We start from the raw sequence: 22975 nt of genomic DNA on the forward strand, positions 1-22975 counted from the left end.
GGGACTACAGGTGTGTGCCACCACACCCAGCTACTTTTTGTATTTTTACTAGAGATGGGTTTTCAACGTGTTGGCCAGGATGGTCTTGATTTCTTGATCTCACGATCTGCCCACCTCAGCCTCCCATAGTGCTGGGATTATAGGTGTGAGTCACCGCGCCCATCCAAAATTTATTTAAATAGTTAATTATTTTTGTTAAAATGGAATCTCGCTCTGTTGTCTGGCTGGAGTGCAGTGGCGTGATCTCAGCTCAGTGCAACCTCCACTTCCCTAGTTCAAGCGATTCTCCTCCCTCAGCCTCCTGAGTAGCTGGGACTACAGGCGCCCGCCACCATACCCATCTAATTTTTCTATTTTTAGTAGAGATGGGGTTTCACCATGTTGGCCGGGATGGTCTTGATCTCTTGACCTCGTGATCCACCTGCCTCAGCCTCCCGAAGTGCTGGGATTACAGGCATGAGCCACCGCGCCCAGCCAGAAATTCTTTTATTTTTAAATACAGTAAATATTGATAAGATATAACCCATGTTCTTTGACTCTTTAATAATTTTTAAGAGTCTAAGGAATCTTGAAGCTTAAGATGTTTGAGAGGTCCTTCTGTAAAAAGTGTATTGAGTCAATAAAATGTTTTCTTTTTTTTAGACAGGGTCTTGCTCTGTCACCAGGCTGGGGTGTAGCAGTGCCATCATAGCTTGTTGCAACCTCGAGCTCTTGTGCTCAAGAGATCCTCCCTCCTCAGTCTCCAGAATAACTGGGACTACAAGAGCATGCCACCATGCCTGTCTTAATTTTTAAATTTTTTGTAAAGACAGAGTGTCACTTTGTTGCCCAAGTTGGTCTCAAACTACTGGGCTCAAGCAGTCTTCATGCCTCTGCCTTCCAAAGTGCTGGAATTATAGTCGTGAGGCACTGTGCCCAACCTCAGGGAAATATAATCATGGTAGCTCATCATCGGTTTTTAATTGTAAAATCTCTGTCATGTGTCTTTAATCGTAAGTTGGTAACTCTTACTTGTAAAATAATGTGATGTTAAATAATGTGAGAAATTCAATTTGTGAAATTTCTAGAGAATTTTGGGAGCCTACAGCCCAGATTTTCCCCACCCTTTCTTTGACATCCTGCTCATTACTGCAAAGTCTGACCCCACCATTGATGTGTGTGGTTGAGCTCTGTAACTTTTCTGGCTATGTCACGTATAAGAAGTCATTAATTCCCTCACAATGAATAATGTTACTGCCATCCACCATCACCAAACAACAACCAAAGTATTATTACAAAAATGTCAAATTTCATGGTATTTGTGCTCATTTTTTTTTCCCTTAAAGAAATTTAATGGAATGTTTAAAGCTTTAGTAGGGATTAAGGGAGAATTTGACAATTTCTTTTTACACTAGCTACGAATAGCTATTTTTTTCTTCCTTTATGGGAGAAATCCTTTGGACCAAAGAGAAAATTTGTGCTTGTATGTTGATCTGATAAAACCATAGCTGCTGGGAGAATACTGTTTAGAATGGAATTCATTTTTGTTTGGTCAGCAGATTTTGGAGGTCCAAGTGTAGGATTTTAATTTATCTGCAAACTTTCATCTTGCCAAATTGACCCTTCAAAACTGAACTTTTAAAGCTGAGTCTGACATTTAGTATTTGACAGTGTATTAAGAGTTCTCCAGAGAGACAGAACCAATTGGCTGGCTGACTGGCTGGATAGCAAGATAGACAGATGGATGGACAGACAGATAAGAGGGGATTTATTACGGGAATTGTCTCACTCCATCATAGAAGCTAAGTCCTATGATAGCCATGTCTTAGTCTTTTTTTCTGAATACCTGAGACTGGGTAATTTATAAAGAAAATAAATGTATTATAGTTCTGGAGGCTGTGAAGTCCAGGTCAAGGGACTGTATCTAGTTGGCCTCTGGGGAGGGCTTTGTGCTGTGCCATAATGTGGTAGAAGGCATCTAGGACAATAGGGCTCACACGAGAAAGCCAACCTCGCTTTTATAAGAGGACTCACTCTTGTGATAAGTTATTAACCCATGAATGCATCAATGAATTAGTGAGTTATCAGGCTCCTTATGATCTAATCACCTCTTAAAGACTTGTTCATACTGTTACATTGGGGATTAAGTTTCAGCATGAGTTTCTGAGGGTGACAAACATTCAGACCATTGCAGGCCATCTGCAAGCTGGAGATGTGGGGAAACTGATAGTGTGGCTCAGTTCAAGTTCAAAAGCCTCAGAACCAAAGGAACCTATAGTACAACTCTGTCTGAGGCTGAAGGCCAGAGAACCTGGCGGGGGCCAATGGTGTGAGTCCTCAGTCCAAAGACTGGAGGACCTAGAGATCTGATGCCCAAAGGTAGAAGAAGAAGGATGTCTTAGCTCCTGGAGAGAGAGCAAAGTCTCCCTTTCCCTGCTGTTTTTGTTCTATTCTGGCCCCAAGCCCATTAGATGCTGCCCCACCCACATTGAAGGCAGATCTTCCCATGCAGGATACCATCTGACACACTAGTCTTCTCTAGGAACACCTGTATAGACACACCCAGAAATAATGCTTTACCAACTATCTAGCTGTCCCTTAATCCAGTTCAGATACCTGATATTAACCCCCACGATCAGGTTGAAGTACATGGTGGGATACTTTTAGGGAGCTACATAAGTGTTCTTTAGCTTGCTATGTCTGTCTCTATGTGCTAAGTCCCCTTTATGTATAGTTTATCTCTGTGTGTGTGTGTGTGTGTGTGTGTGTGTGTGTGTTTGTGTGTGTGTGACATTAAGGACAATAGAGGTTATCTAGTTACCTAGCCTTGTAGTTTACAGGTGAGGGCAGGAAGTATAAATATTCCCAAGGTTTTATCTGCACTTACTTTTGGCCTCTCTGCTGCAAACAAATACAAGAGTGAATTGTCTGAAAGTTTCAGTGTTCATACACAATATAATCCTAAGTAGAAAATCCTTAATGAGTTTTGACTCCTTAGCTAGCATTTCAGAGATCATTTAGTTTTCATGTACTGTTTTAGTTCCTACCAAAATATTGGTTAATTTTTCTCCATATTAAAGTGTAACAATAATTTAACAGAGGCAGTAGTTTAACAAACAAGGCATCATCAAGAAACAGTGTTTTTGAAATTATTGCTGATCATTTGAGCCTGTGCTTCAGTACATTCATAGTTACATCATCTTTCTGAGTATTTGTATGTAGCCAGTTATTTGTATATCTTGATTGTAAACACTGTAAAAAGTAATCTGCCCTCCTACTGTTCCACCTTCATGCTTCAACATCTGATAGAAGGTGATTTAAATCCTTTCACACAGACCCAGATGCTGATGTTATCTTTTGACAACAGTCTTTTGGATTGAATACCGCTCATAGGTTTTGAAAATGAGCCTGTAACCTTGATCTAGTGCCTACAAGCAGTAAGCAGCCTAGTCGGATGGTTGTGGCCATGGTCTGCTTCTGTTTCTTTCATCTACTTACTTTTCTTTAAAAATTCATTATGCCAGTTCTGACTGGGTGCGGTGCCTCACACCTATAATCCCAGCACTTTGGGAGGCCAAGTTGGGCAGATCACAAGGTCTGGAGATCAAGACCATCCTGGCTAACATGATGAAACCCCGTTTCTACTAAAAATATAAAACATTATCTGGGCATGGTGGCATGTGCCTGTAGTCCCAGCTCAGAAAGCTAAGGCAGGAGAATCGCTTGAACCCGGGAGGTGGAGGTTGCAGTGAGCCGAGATCATGCCACTGCACTCCAGCCTGCGTGACTGAGTGAGACTCTGTCTCAAAAAGAAAAAATATTATTCCACTTCTGAGCAGACCCCTCCAGTAGTCTGCTATATACTGGGTGTACCAGTAGTTCCAGGTACACCTGTTTGCAAATGCCAATAAATGTGACGTTACCACCAACAGGATTCTGTGTCCCATCTAATTTTTGTTTTCAGGTTTTTATTTTTTTTAATTTTTTTTGAGATAGAGTCTTGCTCTGTCGTCCAGGCTGGAGTGCAGTGGTGCCATCTCAGCTCGCTGCAGCTTCTGCCTCCCGGGTTCAAGCAGTTCTCTGCCTCAGCCTCCCGAGTAGCTGGGATTACAGGCAGTCGCCACCACACCCAGATAATTTTTGTAGTTTTAGTGGAGACGGGGTTTCATCATCTTGGCTAGGCTGGTCTTGAACTCCTGACCTCGTGATTCACCTGCCTTGGCCTTCCAAAGTGTTGGGATTACCGGTGTGAGCCACCGCACCTAGCCCAGGTATTTTATTTTGTTTTATTTTTCGCCCGTCTGCCCCTCGTTTTAAGGTATTTTAGAAATACCTAGCCACCTGAGGGGAGCTGTGCCACAGCCGTGGTCCTTCCACAGGTGAGTTCAGGCACCACTGAGAATGGATGTAGAAGACGACCCTATGGATTTTTAAGTCTGTTCAGCCCCAGCCCCACACTGAAATACACCGAGGTTGGAAGAAGGTGTTCCAGGATCAGACAAGAGTGAATACTTGTCAATGACAATAAGACATTTACTTGCCCTCACTTTGCCCTCTCAAAATGAAACAAAATGTTTAATGACTCAGTGCCATTTGGGAGATGTGTACAGCATGGTGTGATTATAAAGTATATTCAGAGTCCTTTCTTTCCCCGAGAAAAGTCTGTGGAGTCAGTATTTCAGCTTTTCCCCTTACCCACTGGTCCCCATGTCAGAGCAGAACCCTGGTGTACATGAACCTTGATGGCCTGAGGCCTGGTGGTATACTCTGCTTTAGGTTTTTCTATACCTCTTTCCTGGCATTTTGAGCTGTAATGGCTATAAAGTTATACAGATAATATGTATAGATATGTAAAATTCTTTTTTTAAATTTTAAAAAATATTTTTTATTTTTTCGACGGGGTCTGGCTCTTGTCACCCAGGCTGGAGTGCAATGGCACGATCTCAGCTCACTGCAACCTCGGCCTCCCAGGCTCAAGTGATTCTCCTGTCTCAGCCTCCCGAGTAGCTGGGATTACAGGCATGGGCCACCATGCCCGGATAATTTTTGTATTTTTAGTAGAGACGGAGTTTCACCATGTTGGCCAGGCTGGTCTCGAACTCCTGACCTCATGATCCGTCTACCTTGGCCTCCCAAAGTGCTGGGATTACAGGCGTGAGCCACCACGCCCGTCATAGATATATAAAATTCTTAGAGCCTTTTTGTTTGGTTTTGAGACAGAGTTTCGCTGTTGTTGCTCAGACTGGAGTGCAGTGGCACGATCTCCGCTCACTGCAACCTCCACCTCCTGGGTTCAAGCCATTCTCCTGCCTCACTCAGCCTCCCAAGTAGCTGGGATTATAGGCACCCACCACCATGCCCAACTATTTTTTGTATTTTTAGTAGAGACGGGGTTTTGCCGTGTTGACCAGGCTGGCCTTGAACTCCTGACCTCAGGTGATCCACCTGGCTCTGCCTCTCAAAGTGGTAGGATTACAGGCGTGCACCACCGTGCCCGGCCATTCTTAGAGTCTTATGTTAAGTAGGGTAGAGGCTTGAAATATTACAAGATATTTCCTATCTAATTTCATTTTTAAAATTTCATTTTGTTGTAAGTTGACAATTTATAATTGTATATATGTATGGAGTACAAAATGATGGGTTATTCATTAATACAATGTAGAATAATTAAATCAAGCTAGTTAACATACCATCACCTCAATTACTTACCATTTTTTATAATGAGAACATTTGAAATTTACTCTTACCAATTTTGAAATGTACAATACAGGTATTAACTATATTAATCATGTTGTGCAGTCGATCTTTTTAAAAACCCAGTTATTCTTCTTTACTGAGATTTTGTACCCTTTGACCATTAGCTCCCCATTCCCCCACTGCCCAGCCTCTGTAACCACTTCTCTTCGCTTCTATGAGTTGGGTTGTTTGAGTCCACATGTAATTAAGTAAGCACATGTGGTATTTGTCTTTCAATTCCTGGCTTATTTAACTTAGCATAGTATTCTCTAGTTCCATTCATGTTGTTGCAGATGACAGGAGTCTTCTTTTTTAAAGGCTGAGTAGTAGTCCTGTGTGTGTGTGTGTGTGTGTGTGTGTGGTGTGTGTGTGTGTATCTCACATTTTCTTTATCCATTCATTGTTGATAGGGACTGAGGTTGATTCCCTAACTTGTTTATTGTGAATAGTACTGTGATAAACTTGGGAGTGCAGGCTTCTCTTTGACAGACTGATTTTAAATCTTTTGGTAAATTCCCAGAAGTGGGATTCCTGGATCTAATTTCATTTTAATTGAATTAAATTTAATTTCAGATATTTATCCACAAAGTTGGGTAACTATGACTGGTACAGAAAGCTTATCTTTAGTTTTGATTTGCTTGTGTAAATAAATACAGGTTGAGCATCTCTAATTTAAAATCTCTCACTTTTTGAGTGCTGACATGACACCATAAGTAGAAAATTCCACATCTGACCTTTGTGACAGGCTGCATATGTTATTAAAATGTTTTATATACTTATCCTCAGGCTATATGTATGAGGTTTATATGAAACATAAATGAATTTTGTGTTTAGACTTGGGTCCCATCACCAAGATATCTCATGTATACCCAAAGATTCCAAAATCTAGAAAATTCTGAAATCAGAAACAACTCTGGTCCCAGGTATTTTGGATGAGAGGTTAGTCAGTCTGTATCTGGAGTTAGCTTTGACCTTTGAAGAAGAGTGATCTCTGACCCCATTGTCTGTCCCTACCCTTCTCCCTTGAAGTCAGGAATGATTGAAGCTGTTATCACTATGTCCCCAGGGTCTTAGCTAAGGTGACAGTGTAACAGTCATCATCCTGTAAGTGGAGGTGGGCTCAACAGGCAGAGTTAATGCCTCTTTAAAGCAGTTAGTGAGCGCACTTGAAGGGAGATAGTGATGTCTCTAGGAGACAGTTTTCCCCCTCTGTATGCTTAATTAGTATGCTGACTACCATTTAAAAGTTGTATGTATACACAGTAAACCTCTAATGTTCAGACAGCTCTTAACCTTATTATCACCATGTTGTGGAAATGCATGAAAAGTTTCTTCAGAAAGTACCTTTTTAAGCCCTACAGTATACACATGTTAGCCACTTCATCCCAAATTTCTGGAGAAACTTGATTGGCTGTATTGGCTTACTTAAAGTAAGAATTTTGATCTGATTTCACTTGGTTCTGAATCAAGAGCCCCCATTACTGAGCAGTTAAAAATATGCAGGAAGTTATCCTCTTCTCTCTAGCAGATTGTTTTGACTTGGCAAAGTTATTTATTTGCTAATATCCATCTTGGTACTCTGTTGAGGCTGTCTTTGGCCTTGATATCCCTGTCACATTTGATAACACAGAGGGACAGGCGTGGTCTGTTTTGGAGGCTTTGGGGACCTGATGATCCTTGCTGTGAGCTGGTGGCAGATATCATCAGCTAGTGATCAATGGGACAAAGAAGCTCTTTCCTCTGCATCGTAGGTGAATTTACGGTTGTTCCATCTGACTTGCAGGCCGCCTCTGTATGAAGGACTCTCTGCCCTTGTCCTATTGGCGTTTATGAACTGTCCTGATACCCCCTCTATTATTATTACTAGTTTCATGTTGTGGAAAACATTGTTTTGAGGCTGATATTAAGAATGTTTCTGGGAAAGACTCAGGCTATTTAAATCGATAAAACACTAAATTAATAATCATGAAAGATCTACAGGAAAGGAAGTTTCCGTCTTGGCACTGGACCCTGTGTCTGTGTTTGGGCAGACTGTGTTGTGTGTTGCTGATGACAACACAGTTGCCCTTCAACAGGAACCTTTTCTTGGCCTTGCCTGTCTCCATTGCCTTCCTTTTCCCCTAGTCTACCCCTTGTCAGTTATCTGGTTCTGAGTGTTTCATTTCAGTTATTTTAAATTTGTTAAATCTCAACACTATTGTCTGATATTCAAAGATGTGTAGAAATATTTGCTATTCTGCTCCTAAATAGCTACCATAAGGATCTGTCTTTCTTCTAAGCCCAGATTTGGGGGATGGATTTTGTCCTCTATTAATCTCCTTAAATCAACACACATTCTTCATTTCAAGAGAAATCCAGCCAGTGATATGGAAGAATCCATATTTTAGCCCAGAAACAGCTCCCCTCGCCCTTTTTTTTTTTTTTTTTTTTTTTTGCACAGAGCCACAAAACCTTATTGTAAGCAGATTGGATGTGCTCCTGTTTACTGGCTTAAAACATAGCAAGATGTCCACCTCTACAAAAAAATTTTAAAAATTAGCTGGGTGCTTGTTTTCCTACTTAACTCAGGAGGCTGAGTCAGGAGGATCACTTTGAACCTGGGAGGTCGAGGCTGCAGTGAGCCATGATGGTGCCATTGCACTCCAGCCTGGGTAACAGAGTGAGACCTTGTCTCTAAACAAACAAACAAACTGGTGAGAAGTTATTTACTTCCCAGTGGGCTCCTCTTACTATTCAGAAGTATACCCTAGGGTGCTTTCACACAGGAAGCTCACTTCCCTCTTTATTTCACATTCTGTTTAAAATACATTATTTATAAACGTTTTGACATTTATGTCATTGTTAAATTATATTGCTAGTAAAAAGTGAGGCTTAATTGTTAAGAAATTCTTTTTTTTTTTTTTTTTTTTTGAGATGGAGTCTCGCTCTGTCACCCAGGCTGGAGTGCAGTGGCCGGATCTCAGCTCACTGCAAGCTCCGCCTCCCGGGTTTACGCCATTCTCCCGCCTCAGCCTCCCGAGTAGCTGGGACTACAGGCGTCCGCCACCTCGCCTGGCTAGTTTTTTGTATTTTTTAGTCGAGACGGGGTTTCACCGTGTTAGCCAGGATGGTCTCCATCTCCTGACCTCGTGATCCGCTGGTCTCGGCCTCCCAAAGTGCTGGGATTACAGGCTTGAGCCACTGCGCCCGGCCAAGAAATTCTTGATAAGCCTCTAGAGTTGTTGGAAAAGTGAAGACATTTTCCTCTTAATTTGCTGTATGACTTATTTTTATATTGCTATTACTAACATAATTTTGAATCTTAGAAAAGCAAAACCTTTAAGTGACCTCTTTTCTATCTTGGCTACTCTCTTTTTTCTGTAAAACAGTGGTAGTAATATCTAACATTTATTGAGCTCATCAACTTGCTTTATATTAATTTATTTAATCCTCACAACTGAATAAGGTAGAAACTTGGTTTTCTCATATACGTATTTTGTATATGAGAGCATTGAGGCTTGGAGAAGTTACTTGCCCAAAGTCACGTAGCTTAGTAAGTTGCAGAGCCAGGATTCAAACCCAGACAGTTTTGCTTGAATCGCATGATCTCTAAATTCATGTCTGGCTTTAATTTTCTGTGATTTTGAACAAAATTCTTTGACTAGTGAGTAGTAGGAAATAGATGATTACCTGTGTCTTACCTTTCGAGCAATACTTCTGTGTCTGAGGTAGCTTTGGGAACACTTACTCAGGGAGGGGATGCTCTCTTCTCCCTCAGTATAGCAGTGGCCAGCTTCCCCTGAAGGTGACATTTTAATGTGTAAACCTTCTTTAGGATGGCACTGTTAGCCAGTGCCATTGCACAAATACAGAGAAAAAATTAGAGATTCTCCCACAGCATCATTTTATCTACTTGGTTTTGTTTGAGGAAGAAATCTAGATGTAAACATGTAAGAATGGAAAGAGAACATAGAAACAATTTTGTTCCATCCCTTCCCTTTTCAGAGGGTTGGGGGACTCCACTAAGGTTGCAACTAGCAGTTGCAGACTGAACTGCAATCCTAGATTACCTAATTTTAATCTAGTACCTGCTAAAACCACACATTGCCTCCCTTTATAATAGACTTTTAATTTATAGTTAAGTTACCGGCCTATTTAGAAAGATTGTGCATATTACAGCTACTTAAATTTGTTCCAAATTGTTGTTTACTTCCAGTGTACCTTTGTGTGTTTTGTCTGTTGACTTGATTGTGAAGTCTTTGTAGCACAATGCTGCCACTCCCTGGTTATTACATAGTACTGCATTGGGGAATCCAATTGTTCTTTCACTGCCATTGTAAAGTATAATATTAGAATTCATACATCTAGGAACAAATAAACGAAAGCAGTGATTTATTTGTGTGTATAATCAGTAGGTATTCCTATATCATGAGATAACATAGATATTGTACCTCAAAAGATCACCAGTATGCCTGGTTCTGAAAAATAGACATTGTACAAATTTGAGTTACTATATCTAAATGGTATTTCTGTTGCCCTTAAGGTTTTCAGACATCTTAAATGTGTTGCAGAAATACATTGACTGGTAGATTTTAAAACATTGTTGTTAGGAGTGCTAGTAGATCTGGACTCCTATATGCTCAGTGAAGTAATTCATTTCTGTGAGCACTGAAGCACGTATTAGTAGCTCAGTGACTAGAGATCACTGTCATCCCTTGCAGGAAACCAAGTTCTGATGAAGAAGTAACTCCTACACTTCTTGGCACAGTTCTTCAGATTTTTCTGTGAACTATTGGTTATAATCACCTACCAATAGATGAAACAATATTCATTGAGCATCTACTCAGTTCTAGATGCTTTCTGTCTTTTTGATTCTTTCAGTAATTATTTTAGGTAGATTTCAGTATCTCCTTTTTATAGAAAAGGGGAGACTGGGAGAATCTCGGTAATGTGCCCCAAGTCACATACATGGGAAGTCACGGAATTGAGATTGCAGGGGGCTGCAGGCCTTCCCATCTTCTTTCCAGTAGGCCATATTCCCTACCCTGTAGTGCTTGAACCAGGTTTTATTTTTGCCATTCTGGTTTTGTTTTCCTTAAAAAAACCAAACAAAATGAATTACTAGACCAGTGATTTTTCAACTAGGGACAATTTTGTCCCCACAGGGGAGATTTAGCAATGTTTAGAGACAGTTTTGGTTGTCAGAACTGGAGGATGGGTGCCACTGGCAATTAGTGGTTAGAAGCCAGGGATGTCATTAAGCATCTAACAGTGTACAGGCAGATCCCCACAACAAAGAATCCTCTGGCCCAAATGTCAGTAGTGCTGAGGTTGAGCGAGTCCTTATGATAGATGGTGGATTTTAACTGAACGCATCCCTGAGCACTGCCAGACAGATGCTGCTTCTTCCCCTGGTTTATGTATTTTTTTTTCTATAATGAGTAATCTTATCCTAATCCTGCTTTTTATCATCCTGCCTAGGGAAGAAACTAAGTTTTGTTGGAGACAAAATATAATTTTTCCTCTACCCCTCTAAGTTCTTGGCAAAATAATCCTTATGCCAGAGAGCAAATTTTGAGGTAGTATATTCTGATCTCCTACACTGTCTAGCTGCTCTCCCAGGTGCTGGCGATTGGTCCCTCACTGCCTGTGTATTTGGTCAGCATTAAAGTTAGAAAACTCCAGTTGTCCTGTAAGCTCACTAAAGGCCAGACAGAATCAGGACTCAGGTTCTTCTCCATATTGCCCCAGAATGGCTTCCTCACCGCATGCAGATGGACTGTGGGGTCTAGATATTTCCAATAGTTTGTCTATCTTTATGTCTTTCTCGGGTTTCCTCTTTTGTCTAGAAAAAATTCATTGAAATCTCTCCCATTTTTTCTCAAGTCAGATGTTAGCACGTCCGTAATCCCCTACTAAAAGTAATTATTTCTCTAAACTGCTACATGTAACATTTATTCTGTTTATTTAACGTACTGGTGCGTCCTCTTTTTCCCATCTGCAGCATAAACAGTGTAGAAAATTTTTTTGCCATCAAAAAAATTTTAATGTAAAGATGTAAAATGGATAAATACTAAAAAGTACTCATCATGTAGGATTATTCTATGTGTAAAGTGTAATTAAACCAGTGATGGTGCCCTACTTTTGTAGGCATGTATATTTGGCACAGTTAAATGCAAAGAAAGAATCTTGATATTTATGTTTTTTACTTTGGTTTTTTGTTTTGTTTTGTTTTTGTTTTTGTTTTGAGATAGAGTTTTGCTCTCGTTGCCCAGGCTGGAGTGCAATGGCATGATCTCGGCTCACCGCCACCTCCCTCTCCTGGGTTCAAGCAATTCTCCTGCCTTAGCCTCTGAGTAGCTGGGATTATAGGCATATACCACCATACCCAGCTAATTTTTGTGTTTACTTTGAAACAGCACATTTTTGCCTGGTGTGGTGGCTCATGCTTGAAATCCCAGCACATTGGGAGGCCAAGGCGGGTGGATGGATCATTTGAGGTCAGGAGTTCCAGACCAGTGGGGCCCACATGGTCAAAACCTGTCTCTACTAAAAATACAAAAATAGCTGGGCATGATGGCACACACCTATAATCCCAGCTACTTGGGAGGCTGAGACAGGAGAGTCGTTTGAACCTAGGAGGTGGAGGTTGCAGTGAGCTGAGATCACGCCACTGCACTCCAGCCTGGGTGACAGAGTGAGGCTCCTTCTCAAAAATAAAATAAAATAAAATAAAACCACATCTTCACATTGAGTTCTGTTGAAACTTGTGGCAATTGTTATCTTTCTGATTCTTTAAATGGCTTTTAAGTGTTTTTTAGCAAAGGTTTTTTGGAACTTTCTTGGTGTTTTAGTGTTGGCTGTATTTGTGACTGCTTGTTAAAGCAGGAAGTATCTTCATTCATTAATGAGGGCTCTTTTATCATGTTTTAGGATTTAGGCATCCCCTTTATAAACATGAGGCATTTCTTGAATTTTAACTCTCATTCATTACTGACCAGCGGGGCTGTGATGAGAATGTAGAGGCTGCTGAAAGGAATGATATTCCATTCACCTTGGAGAATTCTGCTAAGGCCACACATGGGTTGGAAAAGTATTTTAGGGGCCGCAGGAAACCTCAGTGCACTCCCTGTTGAGCTATTTCTTGACCAGGCGCAGAGATGATCTTTTGCAAGCTGTAGCCCTATAACTTGCTAATGGAAGGGCAATATTTGATCCTTTATTCTCTGAACAAACTGGGAACAAAATTAACTTTTAGGGATAACATAGTTCAGTGTCCTTTAAACATTTACAGGATCATTTATGTGATCATCATAAACTCTTCATTATTCACAAATATACAAGATATTCTATTACCTGGAGATTCGGAAATAAATGAGATGAGGTCTCTGGACTCATAGTACCTTCATCACCACCCATTCTTCGCTATAGTCGTTTGGCACATAACAGTAACTGTGGCTAAAAAGTGGAAGGAGAATCTAATTTAGTCTGGGTAATAGGCAAACCTTGGAGAAGAGATTATTTTGTGCCAGGCCTTGCTGGGTAAGTTCTTTCTAGCCTATTGCCCTTAATGAGCCTTGACAGTATGCTAACACTGACTCTGAATATTTACCAAAATGATTAAAGATTAAAATAGAAGGATATATTCATATAGTATTGTATAGTTAATGTTAAATAAAACTGTAATGTTGAATGGATTAGTTAATCAAACTGAGGAGATAAACAGATTCAAGACTGGTCTCCTTTTGTTTCCTGAAATCAGCAGTTTAGAGGGGTAAGGTGAGAGGGATCTATTGATGGGTGTTTTTAAAAAATAAAATTTGACCTCATAACTGACTTATGTATTGTTGTGGTTCTGATGGTAATTGTGTCTCTCCCTATCTACCTGTCCACCCATTTACAGGGGCTTTTGTCATGGGTATGATATGCACTTGTGGCCACCTGAAATCCTGTTCCTAATGCTGTTAGATTTTCCTTTTCAGAGTAAGAGGGACCATCTCCTCATGAACGTCAAATGGTACTACCGTCAGTCTGAGGTTCCAGATTCTGTGTATCAGCATTTGGTTCAGGATCGACATAATGAAAATGGTAAATATGTCCTTCTGGTTTGATTCATGTATTTCTTAGCTTTGGGCAATGTTCTTTCTAAAGACATTCATTAAATGAAGATAACTTTTTAAAAAATGGATTTTTGGATGTTGGTAGGCCTTATGCTTGGCGATTCACATTGGTTACCAATTAGTCACATGAGGGGTGGGTCTGTCCCTCTCCAGTTCCAGATGAGGAAACTGAGGTTGAGTGATGCTAAGGACATTGCTGGGGCCGTGCATCCTCTAAATGGCAGTCCTGGCGCTGGCATCAAACTTTGCCTGGCCCTGATCCTGCTGCACTCTTCTCACAGTCAACAAACCAGTGAAAAACAACTTGGAAGAATGATACTCTTTTTTATCTTGCTGAGTGGTTTTTTTTTTTTCCCTTCTTTGAAACTATAAAGAAAAACCTCTGTTAAAGCAAGTAAATTATAGTTCCTTGTTAAAAATATTATTTTCAATGGAAGCTGTGTGATTTCACTCCATTTTGTAATATTTAGCAAGAAAAATAAGATGGACAGGATCACTAAGTATTTTGGTAGTTGAAGAGGTGCTAGGATAAGATAGTTGTTTCTGCTCTTGTTCCATTTGTGCTTAATCCATTTTGGCAAAATATAGGGACTTAGTAAGGGGTATAAAACATAGCCAAGAAGATACTTTGTTGACAAAAACTGTACTTTTTGTTACTGTTATTCTTGCAGTGTGTGATTCCTCTTCTCTATTTTGCATACTTATGATGTTCACCAGGCCTGGTTATTTAGTGGGTGGTAAACCTGAAGGAAAAGTTTTACAAAATTTTTTTACTTGTTTTGGGAAACTCAGTTTTAATGTCCTCTTAATTAATTTTTTGACAGACTCTGGAAGAGAACTTGTCATTACAGACCCAGTTATCAAGAACCGAGAGCTCTTCATTTCTGATTACGTTGACACTTACCATGCTGCTGCCCTTAGGTAAGTACTGGAGACATGCTCTTCCATGTGAAGGAGGAGTCATTGAGTGCAGGAGGTGGAGAATCTAATGTCTCCTGATCTTTTAGTAGTCACTGTATTAATCAGACTCCTCTTTTGGCCTCAGAGTGAACATTCCAGTGTCTGCTCTGGATTGTTGAGATTGCAGAGGTTCTCCGTATCTTCACTAATCTAGCTTTACCTCTTCTCTCTCTCTTTTTTGATAATTTACTTTTTAATGCCCTTTCTATATTACTGTATCTTCATTTCCTTGGAAATTATTATCCTGGTATTGTTTGCTGAAGTATGTGGGTGAAATGTTCCAGCGGACAGGTGCAGTGGCTCACATCTGTAATCCTGGCACTTTGGGAAGCTGAGATGGGAAAAAGTGTTCTGATGGTCTGCAGTTTACTTTCTTTTTGTTTTTTTTTTTTTTTTTGAGATGGAGTCTCGCTCTGTCACCCAGGCTGGAGTGCAGTGGGCACGATCTCAGCTCACTGTAAGCTCCGCCTCCCGGGTTTACGCCATTCTCCTGCCTCAGCCTCCTGAGTAGCTGGGACTACAGGCGCCCGCCACCTCGCCCGGCTAGTTTTTGTTTTTGTATTTTTTAGTAGAGATGGGGTTTCACCGTATTAGCCAGGATGGTCTCAATCTCCTGACCTCGTGATCCGCCCGTCTCGGCCTCCCAAAGTGCTGGGATTACAGGCTTGAGCCACCGTGCCCGGCCTGCAGTTTACTTTCTAAAGATTTAATTCCTGCCACTAGAGAAGATAGAGAAACGGATGACGCAGATATGGCAGCGTGTAATTAATTGAGAATCTAGGCAAAGTTTATAGAGATTTTCATTGAACTATTCTTCCGTTTTCTGTATGTCTGAAAAATTTCCTACTAGATAGCTTCATTGGTTAGGGAGAAGAGGTGGGTAGAAAGATATTGAAGATTTCATTCTGAGGCAGAAGGTAACATTCCAGCTGGTCATAATGTCTTCAGGAATTATGTCAAAAAAACGACCGTGACATTTGCATCTTTGGGTATTATTCTGTCTCTTTCAAGAAAAGGATGGCCATAATGGCTCATTTTGTGTGTGTATGACTGACGTTGGGCCTTTTAAGTGGTATAGGAAGTAAGACTACTAATATTCTTAAAACCCTTTCCTCACTGAAAATAATCATTAATAAAGTGGTGAAAGACTACTTTTTTTTGTTAAGTACTTAATACGGTTTTAATAAAATTCTAGGATTTTGTTAGCTTTTATCTTAAAACTACAATGAGTTACAGTAATTTCTCCGTTCTGATGCTCAGATGGTATTCAGAAAAACCATCTGGAGTTTTTTGTGCAAAGCTACATAGCTAAAGTCTGTTATTTCAAGGTAAATTAGTAGCAACTTTCAGGCAAGCTTTGACAAGCTTTTCGGGTCAGCTGATATTTCACATGGTATCTGTTGCAGTGACTCAGCTCAACCATTGCAGCATGAAAGCCATAGACAACACGAAATAAATGAAGTGGCTGTGCTCCAATAAAACTTTATGGATATTGAAATTTGAGTTTCATTTAATTTTCATGTGTCAGGAGATACTCTTCTTTTGCTTTCTTTTTCAGCCATTTAAAAATGCAAAAACTCTTCTGTCAGGCCACAGGAAGCAGGTGGTGTGCCAGATGAGGCTTTTCTGGCCATAGTTTGCCAACTCTGCTGTGGGGTGTGGTGTGGATGTAGTTAGGTTTGACTTCTTACAGGAATTTAGATGAATTTAGAGAATTTCTCAGGGTTTTATAAACTTCCTGTGAACTTCCACAAGCTTTGTATGACTTTTCAGATTCGCTTTCCAAACTTAAGCTCACTTGCTGAACAAAGGAAGTTAATGCAGGGTTGGTTATATTGATGGAACAGTTCAATTTTTACCTGGGACCAGTGACTTAATCCTGGAATATTGTTAGCTGGAACCGGTGACTTAATCCTGGAATATTGTTAGCTGGGTCCAGTGACTGAATTCCTGGAATATGGTTAATGGACCGGTCACTTAATCCTGGAATATTGTTAGCTGGGTCCAGTGACTGAATTCCTGGAATATGGTTAATGGACCGGTCACTTAATCCTTGAAGATTTCTTTGAATGTTTCTGGTCTTGTTCTTTTTTTTTTTTGAAACAGGATCTCGCTCTGTCATCCAGGAGTGCGGTGGTGAGATTATGGCTCACTGCAGCCTCAAACTCCTGGCCTCAAGCAATCCTACCTCCCCAAGTAGCTGGGACTACAGGTGTACACCACCACCCTGGCTAATTTTTGTGTTTTTTGTAGAGACGAGGTTTTACCATCTTGCCCAGGCTGGTCTTGAACTCCTACGCTTAAGCAATCCACCCACTTCGGCCTCCCAAAGTGCTGGGATTACTAGTGTGAAGCACCGCACTCAGCCAAATCCTGAAATACTTCTTATACTGGTTTGCATACTCTTTCCTTCCTCTTTCCATCTTGTCTCACAGGTTGAGGGAAAAGATTTTAAGCGATTTAGAGTTTCAGTTGAACAAATATGTGAGATACGTGACTGTGTATTCAACATGTTTTGACATAAATGCTTAAAATCAATATATTTGAGTAGTTATTATTGGTACTGAGATTTGTAGAATCTTTTTTTCTGAGACATAGTCTTGCTTTGTCACCCAGGCTGGAGCTCAGTGCCTTGTTCTTGGCTCACTTCACTGCAACCTCCACCTCCCGGGTTCAAGTGATTCTCCTCCCTCAGCCTCCTGAGTAGCTGGGACTACAGGCATGTGCCACGACGCCCAGCTAATTTTTGCATTTTTAGTAGAGACAGGGTTTCACCATCTTGGCCAGGCTGGTGTTGAACTCCTGACCTCAAGTGATCCACCCACCTCAACCTCCCAAAGTGCTGGAATTACAGGCATGAGCCACCACACCCGGCCCATGTTTATCTTATTTTAGCATTTTCAGAAGAACAGGTTATGCCAAATAATTCCATCTGGATTCCATGAATTTACTGTAGCTAAGTTTACAATCAGATGTTTCTTGGAGATGTGTAAATGTGTAAGTCACTGTCCTTTCACTGGCCACCACAGCTGGAGTGCTACAGTGGTAATACTTCATCTTCTTTTCACTGGGTATATAATTAGAATCCTAATTAATTAGTTTTTTTTTTCTCCTGTGGTGTTTTCTTTAAAGTGGTCATAAAAAGTGGTAGCTGCTTTATAACACTTTTATCTTGAATTTGATTTTGTACTACAACATTCTTTTGTGACTTGACTACGGAATTTTTTTCAAAGACATCAGATGACAGGTGGTCGTTTGGTCACTGAACAAGCTGACCTAATGGTGCAGTGTCGTGTGAGTGTGTGGACGCGCTGTGTTGGTGGTGCAGTGTCTCGTGCATGTGGACGCGCTGGCCTAATGGTGCAATTTTGCGTGTGTGTGTGTATGTGCTGGCCTAGTGGTGCAGTGTTGCACACGTGTGTGTGGACGCGCTGACCTACTGGTGTGTAGCGTGTGTTTGTGGACATGCTAGCCTAGTGGTGCGGAGTCACGTGTGTGGACGTGCTGGCCTGGTGGTGCAGTGTTGCGTGTGTGTGGACCTGCTGGCCTAGTGGTGCAGGGTCACACGTGTGTGTGGATGCATTTCCCTAATGGTGCAGGGTCGCTTTGCTGTCACTTAGTGATCTGGCCTCATTCTTGGCAGCAGCGCTCACTGTGACAGAAGCTTTGACTGTCCCATTACTCCCGTAAAATAGAATGGGATGGAAGTGCCCCCAGCAGTCTCTATTTATTCTCTTTCCCTTCACCAAGGTAGATTAACTTAAAAAATGTTTGGGATGTATTTGGTGGGAGATGGTTAAAGTTAAGCTTTAACTTTTTTTCCAATTTTCTTCTCATAGTTTATGCACAGAAAGAGTTTGTTCTTTCTCCATAGTTATAAACCAGTACTACTAAAAATAAATTCAATTTTGAGAGAGACACAAATAAAATAGTCTGTAGGCACATAAAAAGGGATCAAATAAATGTAATGAAAAAAACCATGGGGAACAAAAAAGAAAAAAGAAAAAGACTGATCATGTTAGTGCTTAGCACCATTCTTCTTGAAGATCAAAGGGCTCAGTTGTGTGGATTCATCCAGTCGCAGTAACTCTGAGGGGGCTCTTGCCATTCCATTCACTCAGGAGGAAACTGATGTATAAGGTTTTCTTTCAAGCTGGTGCTAGAGTTGGGTTATAAAGGAGGAGAGAGAGCTTTATCCTTTAGCCGTGGTAAATCAAAAGGAAAACTAAATGCCCTGTAGCTTCTTTGTAAATTGTGAGATTATAACTTTTTCCTACCAGAGTTTCTTCCTGTAAGGAAATCTGAGCCCTTCGCAGTTGTAGAAATGTGTTGAGATCCAGCATTAACTGCATTGCTGTCAATTTTGAATACTTGACCTTGGCTGTCCCTTATCTCTACCTTTCAAGATAAGTTTCTACAGCTGCTGATCTTATTTCATCACACATTATCAATAAGCACCAAAGAGTAAAGTTAGCATTTTGAATAGAGTATTCTTTGAGTTCTGTTTATTCCCAGGTAAGTATTTTTGGCTGGCATTGTGGTATAATAGACTGAAGTTAAAAGACTTGCGTTTGAATCGTGGCTCTGCTGTAGCCTTGTGACAGTGTCAAGTTTTTTTACGTTTGAGCTAGCCTTTTGACAAACTTGTTCAAGGTCACATGACTAATGACAGAATCCTGAACCAAACACACACATCTGGTTCCACATCCAGTACGGTGAGGAGTGTGAAAGTCCCTCAAAGAGCATCTCATGCCCTAGTAACATGTATAGTACACTCCATAGCTCATTGAATTTCTGCTGAGTTCTTAAAAGTATAAGGGGAAGAAAAGAATAAGTGAAATTAAGTTTAATTTTGTACTGAGTTAATGATGGTGTAATCACTCAGCATACACTTTTTTTACTATTTCTCTGTGGCCCGTTGGAGGAGTAGGGATTAGATATTTAGATACCTTCAGGTATATGGAGAAGAGTTCAGCTTAGGGAGCCATCTCAACGTGCTCCAAGAATGAGCCAATAAACTTGTAACTTGTAATTTGTTTTCTATGCTACTTTTTCTCCCCTAAGGATAATGTTTTATTAATGATCCAAGGATCTGGAGTGATTGCTTTGTGATTGGACTGAGGACATGTGACCTGGGGAACATTCTCGGGTTTATTGTGCACTCGCATCAGTGCATTCTGCAGTATTGATTGTGGAGGGCAGCAGAGGAGATCGTAAATGTCAACTTAAGGGCTGTTTTCCAACTTTCTGAAATCTGCTTCCTATTTCAAGGAGTCACTGGTGAAAAAAATATCCTACTGCAGGTCAGGTTATAGGCTATCATTTTACCCAGAGGTTCATATTATAGGAAGATGCCTTAGGATGAATTTTCTGGAAGACCAGGGCCAAGGAGCCCTAAATTAGCTGTTTGAGGCTTCCAGTCTGTTGTTTTTTTCATTCTGAATTAATTTATCTCCTTACTTTGTTATGAGCAACTAGTATCATGTATATGTTTAGGGCTGGAAACAGATTAGTTACATCTGTGGAGAGTTTCCCAACCATTTAAAAATCCTTTAGTGGCAGGACACGGTGGCTCACGCCTGTAATCCCAGCACTTTGGGAGGCCGAGGTGGGCAGATCACCTGAGGTCAGGAATTCGAGACCAACCTGGCCAACGTGGTAAAGCCCCGTCTCTACTAAAACTACAAAACATTAGCCAAGTGTGGTGGCTGGTGCCTGTAGTCCCAGCTACTAGGGAGGCTGAGGCAGGAGAATCGCTTTAACCTGGGAGGTGATGGAGGTTGCAGTGAGCCGAGATTGCGCCACTGCACTCCCGCCTGAGTGTCGGAGCGAGACTCCATCTCAAAAAAAGAAAAAACCCTTTAGCTCCTGCAAGTTTCGTAAGGAGTTTCATGGTGTCTCAGAGCTCTTAGTTTTGCAGTTTAAGAATCCTTTTCTGGCTTTAATCTACAGTTGTTTTTACATGTGAAATAACTTTGACCTGTAACAGTTTTATTGTTTTGTCTATACATGCTTAGTACTTCATTGGACATCATAACCTGTCAATTCCTTTATTTATTCATTCATTATTTAACACTTTATTAATCTACTAGTAGATGAAGGGCCCAAGTTTGGTTATGGGAACCTACCCATTAAGATATTCCGTCTGCCCTAGAGTACTTCATAGTATTTGAAAAGCTTACTTTTATTTGGAGCTATTTTTAGACACACAGCAAAGTTACAAGTACTCAGGTTCAATGTATCTCTAATCTCCTAATGTGAGCTTCTTCTACAACTACAGTACAGTTATCAGAACCAGGAAATTAACATTGATACAATAGCATTAGACTAAAGATGGTCTTCGAATTTCAACAACATCCTCGTTGTTGTTCTAGGATCTTATATGGGATCCCACATTGCATTTAGTTATTTCTCCTTAGTCTCCTGCAGCGTGTAATAGTTCTCCAGTCTTTCCTTGCCATTCAGGACCTTCCTTGGTATTGTAAGTATTATTGATCAATTATTTTGTCAAATGTCCCTCAATTTGGCTTTTCTGAGGTAAGGCATTTTGGGCAAGAACCACAGAAATTACGTGTTTGTGAGTGCATCTTATCATGGGCCTCATGAGGTTGATAATGTCTGATTACTAGTGACATTGACCTTGTCCACTTGATGAATGTGGCGTCTGCCAGGTTTCTTCACTGTAAAGCAGCTTTTCCCCTGTACTTAATTAACTTGGGAGATACTTTGAGACTATGCAAATCATTTATCTCCTTAAATTTTCACCCAGTGATTTTAAGCACCTATCGGTGGATTTCATCTGTAAAAGTTACTACTGTGGAGCTTGCCTCTGGTGGTTTTTCATTTTTCTTCTTTTTTTCTAACATTTATTTTTTTTTATTTTATTTATTTTTTTTTGAGACGGAGTCTCGCTCTGTCACCCGGACTGGAGTGCAGTGGCCGGATCTCAGCTCACTGCAAGCTCCGCCTCCTGGGTTTACGCCATTCTCCTGTCTCAGCCTCCCGAGTAGCTGGGACTACAGGCGCCCGCCACCTTGCCCAGCTAGTTTTTGTATTTTTAGTAGAGACGGGGTTTCACCGTGTTAGCCAGGATGGTCTCGATCTCCTGACCTCGTGATCCGCCCGTCTCGGCCTCCCAAAGTGCTGGGATTACAGGCTTGAGCCACCGCGCCCGGCCTCTAACATTTATTAATTGGAATTCCACTGTAGTAAATAAATCTCCCTTTTACCCCATAAATCTATCTGAATATTTACATCAGCATGAACTTACGGATATTTATTTTGTTATAATTTATTATTTTTTGTTTTATTACCCAACTTTGGCCATTAGGAGCTACTTCAGATTGGCCACTGCATTTTTCCAGCAAACCTCCGTATTTTTTTGAGCACTTTCTTATTTTCTAGCTCCACAAGATGGTCTCAGACTTGTTTTTTATTTTCCAACCTCCAGCGCTGGAATTAATCATTCTATGAGGAGCCCGGGTTCCCTTTAGTGGAGAGCAGTGTTTAGAAACCAAGATTTGGGTATTAGGCATGTGTATTACTACTGGGTGTCATTGTTTCTAGATCCAGTTAGCAAGCAGAGCTAGGATGTATATGTATACTAACCTATGCCTATTAACCTCCCCTAACCCCAGACTTGTAAGGTTGTATTAATTTCAATTCTAGTCCAACACTAGAAGATTTTATTTTTTTTGAGATGGAGTCTCGCTGTGTCGCCCAGGCTTGAGTACAGTGGTGCGACCTTGGCTCACTGCAAGCTCTGCCTCCTGGGTTCATGCCATTCTTCTGCCTCAGCCTCCTGAGTAGCTGGGACTACAGGCGCCCGCCACCTCGCCTGGCTAATTTTTTGTGTTTTTAGTAGAGACGGGGTTTCACCGTGTTAGCCAGGATGGTCTCGATCTCCTGACCTCGTGATCCGCCCGTCTCAGCCTCCCAAAGGGCTGGGATTACAGGTGTGAGCCACTGTGCCTGGCCTGCCTGCCTGTTTTCTTAATAGAATGTTTGGTCTTTTTTAAAAATTTAAAAGTCTGATAGGTGAGAAGTGGTATCTCCGTGTTTTTATTTTATTTCACTAACAATGAGTTTGAACATTTTTTCATATGTTTGAAGGATATTTTTGTCTCTTTTTTTGTAAATTGTCTGTTTATGTATTTTCTATTGGTTTTCTTTTTGTTTTACTTTTAAAAAGTGCTTTATAT

General features: G+C 40.8%; 1 protein-coding gene across 5 annotated transcripts in view; it reads left to right on the forward strand.

The window, feature by feature from the left end:
- The window catches only part of RERE (arginine-glutamic acid dipeptide repeats), a 476263-nt gene that overhangs the window by 251643 nt on the left and 201645 nt on the right, over positions 1-22975 (forward strand). For all 5 annotated transcript variants that reach the window (XM_033228494.1, XM_033228492.1, XM_033228495.1 and 2 more), the window contains 2 exons: positions 13677-13782; positions 14639-14735. In XM_033228494.1, coding sequence (XP_033084385.1) covers positions 13677-13782; positions 14639-14735 — 203 coding nt within the window. The remainder of the gene's footprint in view (positions 1-13676; positions 13783-14638; positions 14736-22975) is intronic.

Source organism: Trachypithecus francoisi, unplaced genomic scaffold, assembly GCF_009764315.1.
Source record: "Trachypithecus francoisi isolate TF-2019V2 unplaced genomic scaffold, Tfra_2.0 Lachesis_group12, whole genome shotgun sequence".
NCBI classification, from domain to species: Eukaryota; Metazoa; Chordata; class Mammalia; order Primates; family Cercopithecidae; genus Trachypithecus; species Trachypithecus francoisi.